This window comes from Phasianus colchicus, chromosome 14 (assembly GCF_987193195.1).
Source record: "Phasianus colchicus chromosome 14, bPhaCol1.hap1.1, whole genome shotgun sequence".
NCBI lineage: Eukaryota > Metazoa > Chordata > Aves > Galliformes > Phasianidae > Phasianus > Phasianus colchicus.
Window position 1 is genome coordinate 2,047,377 of NC_143449.1, and position 17,712 is coordinate 2,065,088.

General features: G+C 38.1%; 1 protein-coding gene across 5 annotated transcripts in view; it reads left to right on the top strand.

Moving 5' to 3' along the window:
• AFF2 (ALF transcription elongation factor 2) overlaps positions 1-17,712 on the top strand; it is a 346,941-nt gene that overhangs the window by 210,587 nt on the left and 118,642 nt on the right. For all 5 annotated transcript variants that reach the window (XM_090150571.1, XM_031602672.2, XM_090150573.1 and 2 more), the window contains 2 exons: positions 46-82; positions 347-398. In XM_090150571.1, coding sequence (XP_090006697.1) covers positions 46-82; positions 347-398 — 89 coding nt within the window. The remainder of the gene's footprint in view (positions 1-45; positions 83-346; positions 399-17,712) is intronic.

A 17,712-nucleotide genomic window follows, 5' to 3' on the forward strand; every position in this document is an offset into this window, starting at 1 on the left:
ATCTCATGTAACTAATGCTGACATTTCATGTGTTCTTCTTTATAGGACTCCCAACATCTGACCTCAGGATACAATGTACAAAGTAGGTCTTTATCATCCTGGTCCTAAAAGTCAGGGTTAGGTTGTTGTTTTGTTGTTTTTTTTTTTCCTGTTTAACATCATTAAATCAAAGGCTAAAAAAATACTTTCTGTGGTGCTAAAGCAGATCAGTTCCATTTTTTATTACATGTTATGCATTGTGGCATGTTGTGAAACCGAGTATAATTAGATGGGCTGACAGCTTTGGGTGCATTTTAATTCTACAGTAATCTTTTGACATTTGAAAATGTGTTTCCTTTGTTTGCAGAGTGGAGTGATCCAGGAGGGAAAGTTGCAACTAAGTCAGTGCCACAAAAGTCGTAAGTATTATTATTTCCAGCTTTACATCTTCTTTTAAATTTATCACAGAGAATGAGCTTATTTCTGCAAAGGTAACTAAAATCTAGCTCCACTCGTTGTCCTGGTGTTCAGGTGTTCTCAGTAGTCCTTAAAAATTAGCCATAAACCAGTTTTATGTTTTCAGTGCTTATTACTGTTTCTTCTTTTTAAGCATTAGCTAACAGAGCTGTGTATGAAAGATGAGTTTATTAAGCAGAAATAATGCTGATTTTAGTTGTACAGCTTGCCAGAATTAAATCACTTTTATGCTTCTTTCATCAGACTCTAAGCCTCTTAGAATAGAAAATGCAACCCAATGAACAGATGATGCATGAATTTTAACATTTATACTATGAGGAAGAGTTAAATGCATAATACAGAATGATACTACTAGCTGGTGTTAAAAAGTGGGTCTTAGGCTTCTTACACATTGAAACTGCTGAAAATCACAGATGATCTGTAAATATGACAGTGGAAAATTGTGGAAGAGCTAGTTTTCCACTGTGCTAAATCATTTTTCTTTTCTGCTTTCCTGGTTTAAGATTGTAATAACATGGCACTGCATTCAGACTGAACTCTTTCTTACTTTTACCTAAGGATCTCAAAATAATTTGCAAATAGGAATTAAGTGCTTACTCTGATAAGTAGTTTGTTGTTTTGCCACTTTTTAAATATGTGAGCCTGATTTCGGTGTAGGGCTGTTATTTTACTTCTGTGTTCAAGTGTTTTAAACTACAGAATGCAGTACTGTGCCAACTTAGCTGAAGTTTGTGTAAATACAATGTGTTCACTTAGAATGACTTCAAAATTATTCTAGTGGTTTCCCTTTAACCTACTTAGGACACGATTTTGACTAAATTCATATAGGGGAACAAAACTCAGTGGAGAGATAAAGTTTTTGTTTTAATTAATTTATTGATTTTAATGCAATTTTGTGTACAGGGAATAACTTGCTGGAATTCAGGGATCTGTTTGCAACTGCATACAAGATTTGGGACTGGACCGCTGGTATCCAGTTCAGTGGTACACTTAGTAATCTCTTCAAGTTCAGTTCTTTACTCCTAAAGTCACGGAAGTACTCATTCAAATAAAGTTGGCTCTTTGAGTAAATCTCTGCAAAGGAATTGAGGAGGAATGCTAATGATAAGTACATTATTTTGAATGAATAGCACTTGTTTATGAAACTTAGTAGCAAATTAATGCTTCCCCTTTTCTATTTTGATTTCCTTGATGATTGATTTCTGACTTTTTAAAAGAATCTATGCAACTAGACCCTCTGTTCTTCATAGCAGAATAAATATGTTCATGTTTCAGAACATCTAAGTGGCCAAAACCTAACACCAAGCACATTCTCTGGTAAAAAATAAAAATAAAAACCATTAAAAAATAAAAAATATATTATCGCATCTTAAAATGATTTTTCTCCTAAAGAAAGTGTATTTGGACTCCACTGTGAAAAATATTTTAGTGAGTATACTATAAAATACAGTATTTCAATAGTTTGTAACTAACAGTAATAGACTTGTCAATCATGGTTTATAGTTATAAGCTGAATTTCAAAAGAACAGTACTTCAGAGCTCAGTGGTATATAGTGCATTTAATGGGACCAAAGCTCTCTATAGGAAGCCTGATATAAAACTCAAAGACACTGAGTACATTTTATGAACCAGTTGCTCTCTGTTCTGCTGCTTGATCTAAAGTTCCAGTACTATCAATCAGATTTCTGCTGCAATGAACTGCCTTCTTATGGTAGGTGATAGATTTTACACATGAGAGATCAGAGCTGCAATAAAGCTACTTTTATTTTTAGCTTCCAAATGAAGATCAGCTAACCCATTACTATCACTTTTTCTCTTTTACTGCAGAAAAATTGTTAAGGCAGCTTCCAAGAATTTCCACAGGGCTTTGTGAGGTTAGAAGGCAGTCCACTGTGAGACTTGGTATTACGAGGCCAATTTGTTTCTTTAGATCTGCGTGTGCAGCCACCACCGTGTTCAGCAGGAATTATTGTACATTGGGACATGGTTGGGCATAATGAAATTAAAGCAGAAAGTGGGGCAGAAGGACATACTGGAATCAAGTAGTTAGAGCTGGGAAGTGTGATCTCAGTGATCACACTGAGATACACTGACAGCTCCTGTGCTAGTTGTGTATTTTAGTAATTTAGTATTTATCAGGATACAATTGTATTAGGAAGGACTTAATCTTTCTGATACTTAACAGTGTCAGAGATACTGGAGTGTATGAGTAAAATTTCAGTCCAACTTACCCCAGTAAAATTTTTTGCTACACTGTCAGCCACACCGCATGATCTTACTGATTTCAAAACTGTACCCCCACCAAATCTTCATGTATTTTGCCAATGGGAGGCTGAGATGATTGAGTTGTTTGGCTCCGAGAAGGCTCTGGGAGACCATATTTCAGCCTTCAAATACAAGTAAGAGGGCTTGCAATAAAAAAGTAGAGAGACTCTTTATCAGAGTATGTAGTGATAGGACAAAGAGTAAAAGTTTTAAACTAGAAGGGAGTAGATTTAAATTAGATGTAAGGAAGAAATTAATTAATATGAGGATGCAGCCAGCAGTGGAACAGGGTGACAAGGGACCTGAAAGTGCTCAAAGTCAGGTTGGATGGGACCTTGACCAACCTTGATCTACTCGAAGATATCCCTGCCAATGGCAGGGAATTTGGAACTAGGTGATCTTTAGAGATCCATTCTATGATTCTATGATTTCAGTTTGACCAAACCCAACTGAATTTATATTTTCTCACTGATATTCTCTGTTAGAGGTATTTTTAACCTAGACATTCTTCTAGATGTTTTCCTTTTTTTTTTTACATACAATTTGATTTGAACTTAAGTCATATTTTCCATTTATGGAGACAGTCTTATAGATTCCACTGGTTTCCTTAGAAATATGTAGGAATTGATACTAATGTGCTTGCCTTTGTTGTGTCACTGTGTTATACCATGACTAATTTAGTCATACATGCAGAATGAAGATGCTTTGCCTCCATGATTCTGTATTCTGCTCCAGCAGCCAAGCTGCCTGTATTTCATTACAGAATTTGTTTGTAGAAGCACTAGCATTACAAAAGATCGGACCGAATGGATGGTGTTGGGATTATGTCAAAGTTCTGCACCCACACTGTACATGAATGATCAGGGATATTTTCAGTGACTCACGTATCTAACCTCAGATCTTCTACTCAAAACTCGTGAGTGAAATTTTGAACAAGTGTGTGCATGGGTGTGTGTATATCATGGTAGCTTTTTAGAGTTGAAACTAGGCTAGGTAAAACTATGCCACTTGGCTTCCTCCTTTTTTTTTTTTTTTTTTTTTTTTTAATTTTTACTCTTTTCTTGTTGCTGTTGTTAATTTATTTCAAATTCACTGTAGTGCTCCATGGAGTGCTGTGCAGTCATTTTTCAGCCAGTCCACTCTGATTAGTTTGTTCCAAAACATAGCTAGTAGGAACAGAATAGGTGCAACCAGTTGCACTGAGAAGGATTTTCTGTCAGCTGCCGTGCATTCAAGGGTATATGCTCAGCTCGTGACATAAGATCTGTTATATAATTACCACTGCAAGTTTGTCATCCTCAAACATCCAGTTCTTTTCTTCTGTTTGGTTGTTAGCACTTGGCCTGTGTCCAGTTGGAAACAACCCAGAACCTTTTTAATCAAGCACATCCTGTGTTTCGAAATCATGCTGCAGAGTAGTCTTGGTTAGTTTCCATAAAAGCCCAGCTAAAAAGAATAGTGTAATCATAATGGTATTCTTCCTTTTTCATAAAATGACTTCCTATACTTACTGTATTAATACAGTATTGAAAGGACTTTTCTAGGGCTGGGTGAACTGCCAGAAACTTGAAAACATAGAGCAACGATTTTTGTGGTTGAAACAAAACCAACTTATTTTATCTTTATAGTGTTTTTGTGCTCCACTGTACTTAATGATTCATAACCTGTGTGGGGGCTAGAGGGCAGCTAAATGCAGGGGGTTCAAAAAAACAAAACAAGGAGCTAAAACCTATTATGTGAAATTTCAAGAACTTCTCAAAAGGTGCACACCACTGGATTCAACTGTGCCAAGGTTTCACTTCACAGCTCTAAAAACATTTCAGTAAATATTAGTGCTCTTCTAATCCTATAGATTATCACAGTGCTTCATGGAAAACTGTTTGAAAATGGAGATGTGCTTCCTGACATCTAACTACTTTTCCTAAGTATCTAATGGCTCTTTGGAAGTTCTTCACTCTGTCAGGGGCGGCCATAAGGGAGCATACAAACCAAAATTTGGCAGCATGTTCAAGCTATGACTTAAAGGTAATTCACAGTTTGAAATGAATCAGCATGAAGTCCTTATGAAGAGTAATCAGACATCAAGAGGATTTTACACCAAGGATTGTATATTGGATAATGCTACAACAAGTAATGTTGTTATTTGGAATGTTCAAATCAAGAAGCGCTGATGAATTCTTAATCTTGGAAGGATTCAGTTTTAAAAACCTGAGATGCATTCAGTGTTGATGCAGTTCAATCACAAAGAAATTAACACAGAAATATTCATCTCCATCTGAATTAGGAAGAATACATATGTATATCCAATTTTGTATCTGCGTTCCAGTCACAGACCAATCCAGATGTAATACTCTCAAGAAGATGAAATGTCAGTATTTCTAATTACAGGTTTTAATCAATGATATTAAAACACAAGAGCATCAATTGATCCCACCAGTGGTGATAGCCTGCTTTGTTTTATAGTGTACATTCGTTTTCACTTAGCAAGTGTGGCAAGCTTTAATCACTAGACTAAGTACTGCCTGTTTGTTAGAAGTGGGAAGTTCCAAGGATATTCCCTGTGGGTAAACTGGGAAAGTTATGAATACAAGGGACTTACACTGCCATGTACAAATTATGATAAGTGAAACAACACTGGCATTTAATTGAAACTCCATTAGTCTTTAGAGATCTGCAGTGCACCATATTAAAGGGACAAATAGAAAATGAAAATAGAAGGTCTGTCTGGTAAGATATCGTTCCTCTTTCATAGTTTGTTTTGTTTTATTAGTTAGAGGTTTCCTTTGCATCCTCTCGCTCTGATAAGTTCTGAGGAGTTACCACCTGGGATTTGGAACAATGATAATCAGTCATGATTACTTCTTTTTATTCCTCACTGCCACAGGCTTCTCCTATTGAGCACAGTCCGAAGTAATCAGGACTAAAACAAGCAGACATTTCCTATGGTCAGTTGCTTATAGAAGCAAAACATTTTTGCTCTTAAGTATTTTAAAATTCAGTGCCAATTAAAAGCCCTGCATCTGTGAAAATAAGCCAATTATTCAAAATAATTTCTAAATTAGACTTCTAATTTGTTTTCATTATTCAGCTGGCTCGCATACAGTTTAACCTTCCTGTCAAAATAAAGTTATTTCCTAGTACATTCTTTTCCACGATCTCTTTCTCCTGACATGTTTATAAATCAGTTTAAAAGATTGTATGAACAGAACTAAATTAATTCTCTCATATTTTGCTAATCAATGTTGAATAATTTTTCTTGACTATTACAGATATAATTATCCCTGAATCCCTGAAACAACCTAAGCAACTGCAGTCTTACCAGCTTTGATGACTGCAACTCAAATAAGCATTAAAGCATTTGAATTTCATGTGATACTACATAAACTCTCATGAAATGAACATTTTTACCCTGAACACTGAAATACTTTGTTCTCAAGTACGATGCAGCACAGCTAAATATATGCTATCACTGGAGCGTGACCACCGAAGTGTCAGTATTAATAGAGACAGGTAAATGACACACGTTAACATGTTTGGGTTCAGGATGTATTTCCCTGTCTGCTATGTATCAGTTACCATTTTGGAAAACAGTAAGACTAAATCTGCCACAGGTTTTCCTGTATTTAAAGAGCTTTTCCACAAGCAGCAGCATATGTTGTGCCGTCATGTCTGAAGTCTGAAACCGATCTCTCAATTTACATTTTTGTGGAAAGAAATCACTTCCAAACTTAGTACAACTTCAAACATTAATTTTCAAAAGCAAATGTACTTGGTAAATCTGAAAGTGTAAATCAGAATAGAGCAGAGAAGGCCACCACAGCCAGCAGTGTCACACTTACTGATGAAATCCATATGAACTAACTTCTTCCTTGCTCTTTTCACCATAATTTGGTCCTCACCCTGCTCCCTCTTAACTCTGACCTGTTAGTAAACTTCAGGTTCAGAACCCAATCATTTAGCTCACATGCTGTTTCCTGCTGATGCTCCCTCCTCTTGTCACTTTCATTCTTATTTTCATATCTTACTAGTTATTTAGTCATGAGTAGCCTGAGGTAAGCTGAGAAAATTGTCTCCAAGATTTGTCTGCACCATGCAGCAAAGTAGTTGTAATTGGAAATGGGTGATAAACTTGAAAGAAGAATGGTTTTTGCAAGGAAGCTTGGCATTCATAAGACCAGAATGGGCTTGAAACTCCAGTCTGTGTCCTGAGTATCCTAGGTAAGGCTAACAGGCACTTCTAGTATCACAACTTAATCCTTTGCATCTTTCCTCTGAATCCCTCTGACAACCCCAATAATCCACTACATTTTTCTCAGCTTTATACTCCCCATCCAGATGAACTTATATTGCCACCATTATCCTGTGGGCTGAGGGCTCAGCAGGGCTCCAAACCCTATCAGTTTTCTGGCCAGAGGGCTTATTTTTTATGAAGTGAAGTTCTCACAACACCTCACGAAGCTAGCCCCTGCTCACTGCGTTATCCTCCATCTTGGATGGCCCTTGGAGTCGCCGATTCAGAATGTCTTTACCTTACATATGGGTCCTCCCAAATGACAAAAAAACAGGGAAGTTTTCTCCACTGCTGTGCTAGTTACTGTTCTGAGTTCCAGGAGGAAGAGCTGCTTGCCTCACTTGTGCCTGTGCATCTTGCAAAAGTGCACGCCGAGAATCTGCTAATACTGCAACCACAGCTTCCTTAATATTGGATGTAGCCCTAGAGGAGGAGGGAGGTATCTGTAGCATTACCCCAGCAGATGCAAACCGGTTGTTTAATTAAAATCCGCGTTACAAAAAGCACAGGGTTGAGGGGAGTGCAGAAAATTGGCAAATAAAAAGTCATTTCCTAATTCCCGTGAGGGATTTTTTTATCCTTCAAGATAAAAATACTAAAAAAAAATAGAATTCTGCAGGTAGTTTAGCTTTCAGGAAATTGTCTCTTATTGAAAAGTCTTGTTTAGTCAAAATACTTCAAAAAAGATCTTCCCAGGTTTTGAAAGAAAGATGTTGACTCACTCATCTACCTTGTATCAACAAGGAAGACTTCAGTGTAGCTGTCAGGCTCAGCTCAGACTGTAAAAGTAGTAAATATCTCCAGTAATGAGGGGATTGCTTTCACAACCTGCCATATATTCCTTGTATTTGCTGTTTTGGTACCACATGTATTCTAGTGCATTTTGAGGACCTGCATTTCTTTTCTGCAGAGAGAGAGGAATGTAAATCAGTGCTGCCCATTTTTGATTTAGCATGAATTTTAATAGTTCCAGACAAATTGGAAAGCCTATACAAATCATGTAGTTTCAAGTCTGGCTGTGTGCTAGACTGGAATTTTTGGTTAGGTCAAACCTTTATCTCAGCTTCTTTTTGTGGTACTTTATGGGGAGATTGAAGAGGAACTGAAACTGGTGACCTGTCTTGACCTTTAGTACTGGATTAAAATTCCAACTTGCTGCCATGGCAACAGGCTTTGAAAATTAGATCCTGACAGAAGCAGGGAGAAACTTAAAACTGCAACTGCGGCACTGAACTGAAGAGAGGTTGCTTACAGCTGTCAGTGACAGGCTCTTAATTGAAATAATCTGCCTTTGCCTGTACTTAAAAAAATAATAATAATAATACAAGGAAGAGAGAACAGAAAATGGTATCTTGATTGTTTTAGGCAAAAATCTGCTGCAGTGCAAAGTAAAATACATCCTGAAGCATCCAGCACAGCTGGGCTGTGATATTGGAGGTGGCCACAAATGAGCTTGCGTGGCAAGAATGGACCCAGGCATGTGCTCAGAGAGGTCTAAACCACCCAGACCAGGCCGCTAGCAGGAGCTAGAGAGAGGCCACTGTTAAATCACAGGTTAACTTTCTGCTTGTTTCCTTTAACCAGACATCAGAGAGCAAAATAAACGTCATAGTGTTGCAACTGACGCCCTGGATCCATGCAATTGTCTATCCTGTAAATGGAAAGGAATAAGCATCATCTAGATAGTAATATCTTGGATCAGGTGTAATAAGAATTATTCATTTTTCAATCTGATCGATGCAGGAGACAGAGATGGTGATGCAAGACCTTCACTGCTGTAGGAGGTAATTTTTCTTCCCATAAAGAGCAAAACATGAAGGAAGCAGATGCTGAGGGTCATGTAATGGATTTCCTGCTCCTTTCCATTTGATCCAGGACTCCCCGTTATCCCAAAATCCAGTAACCGTGAAGATCGTTTGAGCTTCCATGTTAATTGTGGCTTTCTCAAAACACACGAGGGTCCTGAGGATTCTCTGAGGGCCCCACTCCTCTTCTTCCCTTCTTGTGGTGAGGGTGGGCCATAATGACTGCCTCATCACCAAGAGGACTCCTACCATCTTCTCTTCCTAACGTCCCTGTGGGGATTGCTACCTTGTTTATTTAAAAAAATGTTTTTTTTTAAATCATTAAGATGGATAAGTTCTACATTCTAGCTAAAGGAGACTTCTTAATGGATAAACAGATTGCACTGAACTGGATTAGATGCTCTGTATTGCTAGATAGCCATAGTTACATAGCAGTAGAATGAGATTGGTTTGTAGGGTATAACTAGATGAAAATTTAACAGCTGTAGATAGATGGCATTAAATTTCTTGAAGAATTAGTTTTGTCAGAGCTTGACATTCACAGTCACTGCAAAATCCTAAGACCATGTTTGGAGTCTGATTCCAAGTAGAGGATGTGCACAGAAAAAAACTTCCTTTAGTTTTCTTTATACCATACTGCTAATGTATTTGGTTTGTTACCTGTTGGTGAATTATATATATATATATTATATATAATCATATATATATGATTATAGGTGATCACAATCACAAAGTTTTGGATAATGTATTTTGTATCATTCTCCTTTGGTGGTTTAGAGATAATGGCTATCACTAATGCTGTCCATTATTGAGAGCAGGTAAGCATTAGGTAAGTGCAGGTTGCATTGAAATAATGCATTATAATCTCATCTTTAAAAAAAACCTGATTTCTGGAATAGACTACTGACATTATACACAGCAGAAAGCAGATGAATAGATAAGCCATTTTCTATCAAAGAAAAATAAAATCCACTTAACATTTCTCAAAGTTATGTGCTTCAGTAGAGTCAGACAGTTAAAAATAGAAGCCACTCATTTGAAATTTCAAGTGTCAAATTAGTTCTTAGAGCAAGTTAGTTATATCAGAGGAGTTACAATCAGAGATGTGTTCGGCCCATCCCAGCACACAACTACCACTGTTACCATTTCCTGTAAAAGCACCACTAATACTGCCTTTAATTACTGTCAGACTGTAATATGGAGCCCTGGAGTATCTGGCAATAAACTTGCGTTTTGCCAAGAGGAAAGGTAAAAAGACATTTAAATAGGTTTTTAAAATAAGTATGAAATCTCTGAAGATGTACTGTTGTAGTGTATGCTGTATATCAAAACATATAAGCATCTAGTTGTAAAAGTGGCTTTGTAAATACATTACGGAGCAAACTATGAAAAGTAATCCACCAAGGAGCTGTTTCCTTAACTCATAAGCACTAAGTTAAGAGACCAGTGCCATAAAGTAGATATGTGCAGTTAAAAAATATTTCCCTTTTTTAGTGAGATTATTTTATTTCAAGCCCAATGGATAGTTCCTCTTTATTTTAGACGCATATATTTTTATGCTTGGAAATATCTGTATTTGAGGAACAAGTCAGTCCTCCTTGCAAAAGCCATGAATAATTCATTATTACACGAACAATGCTTAAGGGCAGCATGAAAAGTGCCCACATGTATCTCGCATGGGCAGGGCGGCCGTGGTGTCGTGCAGTCCTACCACAGCTATCTGCTGGCTTTGTGTGGAATTATAATATTGCCATGAGTGATGAGAAAAGCCTTCAGCTGTCATTGCTTTCAGCAGCCTTGGAGCATGGTCTGAGGGGCAATTGGAGTCCACCTCCCGGGGCATGCAGAGCCTCCTGACTCCCAAGCCCCCTACGGTGAGCTTTCATCTGCTGCAGGGCAGCCCCACTGCAGCAGGACTGCAGGCTGCTTACCCAGCTGCACATGTACTTAGGTTTTATAGCTATTTGGAAGGCCAGATTCCAAATAATCCTGCTAGAGCTGTCTACCAACTGTGCACATCCCTTGCCTTTATGTCCCCACCTCAAATCAGGTCAGAGCAGCCTGCTGTAAATGGGGAGGTTGTGAGATGTCCCATCCCATGGTATGGATGTTGTTCAGATCTCATGTTGACATCTTGCCTGGCTGAGGATCCTTCCATCATATTGCATTAAATGTTAAGAAGAAAAAGAGGATCACAGCCAGAGTGATCTGAATTCTGAGCTGATGTGCTTTTTCTCATTATTTACCATGTCTTTTTTGGTGAGAAGAGCAGTGTTGCTGGTGACTACAAGAGTTTGCTCAGATACTATGCAGCTCCTTTTCAAAGGGATTTTATTCAGGACACTGAAAAATTTGAGTAAGATAAGGTGTTAAGTGAATTATGTACAGACTGGATATGGAATTAGTTTGCCATAGCTAAAAAATCAGTAAAAGACATATTGCCTATTGCCTTCATTTCTGTATTTTTTTTAAGCCGTGTAGTTGTGCAAATACTGAGCTAGGCATCCAATATTATGTTTCTTCTGCAAAATACAGAATTGTCCACGCTAATTTCTTTAGCATACTATTACTATACTATACTATAGCATAACATACTATTATTATTCATGGACACTTGTAGATTAAAAAAAACAAACAAACAAGGATTGATATAGGTTAGGTCCTGGACTACATGGTACACAGTTCAGATGGATTAATATCAGTAAGAAACCAATCACTGATTTTGTTTGCTTTGTCTCAACGTGTAGAAAAAGTAGCTATCTAGGGGACTGGTGGAAATGTGTGTGAATGAAATCTCAGCTATGACTGGTCATGGTGCTGTCAGAAGTAATTGGATTTTGAGACTGTACAGAAGAGTGAGCACTATGCTTGGTTGTGAAGATTTTCCAGGACTTTTTTATTAGTGTATTAGCATGGCACTCCAGCACCCTTGTTTTTTAAAGACTAAGGGCTTTAATAAGCAGGTGCTCACATGTAGTAACTTTTTAAAAAGTCTGTTCTGATAAGTACCATTTCTTCACATGTTGTCTACAGAATGTGCACTATGTATCATATTAAAGAAAGAATAAAGCAAACATAATGAATCTATTAAATCGTAATGGCTCCCAATCATGACAAATTTGCAGATTAAAGCTCATCGAATACACATTTAAATGATAAATGATAATGGCTTGGAAAGAACCATTATGATCTATTTCATCAATAATCCACATTTTTTTTGCCTTGTAACTACACCAAGGATTAACATAATGGATAGAGCCTGATGTAAAATATATTTTGTTTGTGAAAGAGAAACAGAGGAAAGAATTTCTCAGATTAACAAATTTAAGTGGTTGTTAGTGTTTGTTTTTACTGTTTGTCCATGACAGATTTTTCCCCTTGTTAATATTAATCTTTTACAGTGCCAAAGCTTATACTCAGAAAAGAAGTGTGGCTAGTCTTACTATCCCTCAAGCTGCAGTTGTTTTCACTGCGTTTTGCAAAGAGTAACTTAACAGAATGAAGAAAGGATGCAGTCAAAATCATCAGGTTTTCTGTTGCTAATTGTTCAGCACTAGAGAGCACCTAGTTTCATGAAGTTGTGAGCAGCATTCAGGTGGATTTGTCACAAATCTGTCACATTCCCCACACAGAAATATATGCTCTGTTTTTTCATTTACTGTGTGCTGGGATTCGTTGTGACTTCTCAGGAAGCCTTCAGGGCACTCAAGCAGTTCCCAAGTGCATTCTTTTCAGTCCAGATGGTATGGATGTATTTCAACACTCACATGCATTCACGTGTAGAAGACCCGATGGGGTTTTGATAGAATCATAGAATAGCTTGGGTTGGAAGGGACCTTACCACCAGGTAAGGCTGCCTGGGGCCCACTCAGCCTCGAGCACATCCATGGTTGGGCACCCATGGCTTGGGGCAGCAGTGCCAGGGCCTCACCACCATCTCAGTGAAAAATTTCCACCTATTATCTCACCTCTTTTAGTTTAAAACCATTCCTCCTTGTCCTAACACTCTCTGACTGGTTAGAAGCCAGTCTCCCTGCTGTTTATAAGCTCCCTGTAAGTACTATAAGGCCACAGTGATGTCTCCCTGGAGCCTTCTCTTCTCCAGGCAGAACAAGTGCAGCTCCCTCAACCTGTCTTCTTAGGAAAGGTGCTCCAGCCCTCTATTTTGTTATCAAAAATTTCAAGTTGTACTGAAACAAAAATTTCCTGCTGAAAAAGAGAGGTGAAAGTAGATCTGAGCCTTCTGTTGTTTTTCCCTAGAATGGGATAAAAACAACCAACCAAACAAAAAAGCTAGTGTGGGGGTTTGTTTTGTTTTGCTTTTTATTGCCATGAATTCACATCAATCCCCAAGGAAATTAGATTATATGCCATGGCAGCCTGACAGAAATTCTGACTGGAAAGTAGCAGTTAAAGCTGATTTTTTTAAAATTTATCACGTATTTTCATCTGCAACATTCAGAAGTCAAATTCATTGCAAATAGGAAATTTGGTGGATCCATTTGCCTTCCTGTGTTTCCAGAAAAATTGAGTGATTTAACATTGGAGTGCTATCCCATTGTATTTAGTCACACAAAGTCATTTCAGCTAGTAGTGTCATTTATCTGAAGGACACGAAGGTCCATTTTAAGAACCACACTTACCAACTACTTCTGGTCATTTTCTGTTTTCCGATGATGTACCACTGCCACTTACTTCTGGGGAGCCATTTAACAATAAACAAGACAACTGTTACATCATCTGAGAAAAAAAAAGAGCAAGATCTGCTTCTAGGGCCTAGATAATCCTTTTGGCAATACCCATGGTTCTCCCCAAAAACAATTCCTTTTTATTTTGATTTTTGATGTATAGCACATGACTGCCATGCTTCACTGGGAGCTAAACACTTCAAGTGACTTTTATCTCTGGCATTTGGTATCTGCAGCAATTCAGTATTGACAGCATCCCTTACTAAACAATGTTTTGAATTATAGAAGAGAGAACGGGAGGCTTTTAACTCTGAACACATGCTTTATGTAAATTCTCGAGTAAAACATAAGCTTGCGTTAAATTTGTAGCCATTCTTCTGAAGGCTGCACATCAAGATATTCCTGGTGCCTGTGCCAGGAGCTGCTGGGGCTGGGGTGACATTCACAAGTCCCTGCAAGAACAGGAGTTGTGAGGACAGCTGTGCTGTCACCCCCAGCCAGTGCTGAGAAGCTTGTGCTTCCACACAGACCATAACAGCATCAGGTATAAACCCTGTGGGGTTCCCACAAGGACATAATGCTCACCATCACCAAAGGGCCAAGAGCTGTGCCAACGCCTGCACTGGCATCAGTTTGGTCATCATGAACTGAAAATCACTTTACACACACCTTGATACAGTGGGGACATGGCCTTAATTCTTCAGAGGTGTGGAGACCAAACCTTGATCTCCACATGACGAGTGCAGAGTTGGGCTCTGTGTTTTGATAACCTGGTCGCTCCTTGTGTGGCTTGTTCCATCCTCCCAAGTCCCTGTGCAGTCATGTGAGTACTGTTATGGCCAGGATCATGACTTCAAAACTTGTCAATAAATATTCCTCTCAGCAAAGTTTGGTTTGTAGGTGCTTTTTGGGAGGAGCTCAGTCCTGAGTGTTAAAAAACAGCTCTATTTTTAGGCTTTCTTCCATAATAAGATTTGCTCAAATGACTTGCTGCAGTAAATGGGTCTTTTTAAATTTAAAAAGTTCAGTTCTAAGTTCAGAGGTAGCCCTTAGGCACTGTGGTGGAAGATCCTTGTACGTATTACAGAGTGATTATTGACAGAGTTTAAGTTTATTGACCCTGCTCACCTAATTCCTAACAAATTTTCTAAAATCCTTACAGAGCACTGCAGACTTCGGGTAATTCCAGAGCTGCATTTGAGATTATTGCTTTATTACTTTCCTTCTTTCCATTCCCTTTCCCGGGCTGACTGGTCCTCTGACATTTCTTTTTTAATATATTCTAAGCAGAATATGTGTTTGTCCTTCCTATATCTTTCCACCTAGCATTTATCCAACGCATCTGATCTGTTCTGTTGATTCAGGCACTTTCCTCCTCCTGCTCTAACCCATCTCAGCAATGTACTTGCTTATACAAAAAAAAAAAAAGTTCTTTTCAGCAATGCAATAGATTTGCCAGTGAGTTCTATGAAAACAGATGGCTTGTTTATTCCTCTATTGATGACTGAGAATATTCTGAAAATCAGTAATCTTTCTACCTATCTGACTTCCCCTGTGCAGACTTGTATCTCTTTTCCCAACATCTGCCATAACTTTGAGTTTCTTGCTGGATGACTGAGCTGATCCTTTTTCCCCCCCACTTGCTGAGCTTGCTCAATAGAGGGATAAAAACCATTGAACTGGTAAAGAAAAACAGAATATTTAATTCCTCTGCAGGATTCTGGTGTTGACTGCTTATATCTCCTTACTGTACAAATTAAGTACAGTTTCAGCTTATTTGTTTTCATAATCAGACACCACTGAAGTTGTTAATAACAGGTAAATTCTTCAGATTTTAGAGAAACTTTCACAAATTGTCACAGAATGAGAACAGAAAGGAAGTATTTGCTTTAAGAAGAAAGGTTAGGTACTCTGGGAGTCTCTGCCTCTTTTTCATTTTTTCCCTTCACGGTAAAAAGACTGAAAGTGAGAAAATAAAAGCAAAAGTAAATAATTGGGCATGCTTGTTTTGGTTGGAAAGAAACCTTATTAAAGCAAATTTGGGTAAAATTGAGAAAAAAAAAAAACAGTTTTTGTAGAGATAACTGGTCAAAAAACTTTTCTTCCCAGACGGATGTCAACAAAAAATGTAGAAATGTATTTTAGTACATTGATTTTTTTTCTTTCCATTCATGGACATCTTGCATAAGTATATCTGTTGGTCTACATATTCATATCCTGGTAAAAGACCTTATAATAAAGGCCATTTATGATCACAAAGTTTAACTTAAACTGGAAATTTTCCATTCAAGGTATTAACCTGGGATTATCTTTTGGGTGACTACTTCATTCAAAACAATTTTCCTAGAAAGAAAGTAGGGAAAAACACATCTTCCCATTGCTTTATGTTAAAATCCCATAGTTGCATCATTGGCTTTAAATGCCATAAGCCTTGAGAAATCACTGGTTAGTGATACAACTTTTCCCTAATTTGTTCCAAGCAAGAGACACGGATGTGTCCAGGGAAGATCCTTTGACATAAGGTGTCCTTGTGTCAGGTTGAGCACAGGAATGCAGAAAGTGTGACTGTTGCCTGTGTAATACATTCTCAGATGCATAATTGAGAGTCAGAATATACAGAGAGAATAAAGTAGGGGAAATGAGGAAAGAAAACTGAATAATAACAGCTTAACTCTGCCTTTCAGCATCAGCTCTGTTCCTGTTTCTATTGCAAGCTTCTGTGTGGGGCTAAGGAATGGAGACTGAGAATTGAATTACAAGGTTGGTTGGTAACAGCAATTTGTGCAAAACATAGCTCTCACTTTCTCACCCACCGAGTGCCTGACCTGACAACCTTACTCACACTCCTCACAGATGTGTTTGTCCAGGTGTGCAGCCTGTGTGTGTGATGCTTTAAATAATGATAGATGCTGATCATGATGCTTGCAGTACTAAAGAGAGATGTTTAAATGTACAGAGATGAGCATGACGTGCAGTAGATGAATGAAAGCAGAATAGGGTGAGAAAGAGGGATAAATCTGTTGTTAAGACAGTGAAGCAGTGCTTGGGAAAATTTGATTTTAATTCCAACTTCCTGTATGAACTTTTGGAGACTATGCCTGGGTTCTCAGTCTGTAAATGCCAATCATGGCTTTTTTTTCCTATTCCCCATCTTTTCAGTTTACATGGTGTAGCTACTACAGCAAGGACTCTTTTGTTCTATGTCTTTGTGTTCACTTAGCACAAAGAATCTTGTTCTCTCTGGATGGCATGTTTGTGAGGTGTCACAAAGGTGTGGTTGGAGGTAGGGAGGGAAGAAACGTGAAGCCACAGAATGGATATCCATGTCATTGCTTCAGAACTTAGAGAATTTAATAAAGGATGCTTGGGATAAACCTGATGAGAACACGACCTATTACAGACTAAGATCGTTTGTAATTTCTGTGAAACTCCCTGACATAAGAGGCTTCTGTAAAAAACCTGTTAGTTTAATCCCTGGCAAACTCTAATAGGGCTTTTCACATAAGCTGTTTATTAGCATGCATTTGAGATGAGTGCATTACCCATGAGTAGTGAACTCACAAGTGAGTTATGCGGGTAATCCCAAACAAGTGCCAATAAAACTTTTATAACACATAGCATCATTATGGAATTTGTTTATGCCACATATTTTACAGGAGGGAAAAACTATGTTAGCCGTATATTAGAAGGTTTATGATTTTTTTTTTTTCTTTTGACTGGTGCAGTTTTCACATCACTCTCCCTCTAAAGCCAGGCCAAGTGAACATCCGTGATCCTAGAAGGAAGGGAAAATTACAGCAAACACATTTTTGAAATCTCTCTGAAAATAAAACAAGCAGCAGATTCTAATCTCCTTACTAATACCAATACCACCTTACTCCCCAAAGAGCCCCATAGATTTCTTTGGGACCATTTGTCAAGTGAAGTGTTATTTGACATGTGCAGCAATTCTCAGAATTGGCTCAATATAAACTAGCCTTTCCCATTTAAGCCCTCTGAAGCTTGCTGTCTTCAGTGGTTAGAAACGCATTTATTTTGCTTTTAATCCCATCAAAAAGGAGCAGTCTCATCCTGGTCGGACGGCTTATTTCAGCCCTCTATTACCAGACATGGGCACTGTGAATCTGAATCCTACTTTCTGAAAGGCAAGATAGAGAAAAGCCCTCCTAACAGAGTAGCTGGCAGAGAGAGTTTGCTTCTTCCCTCT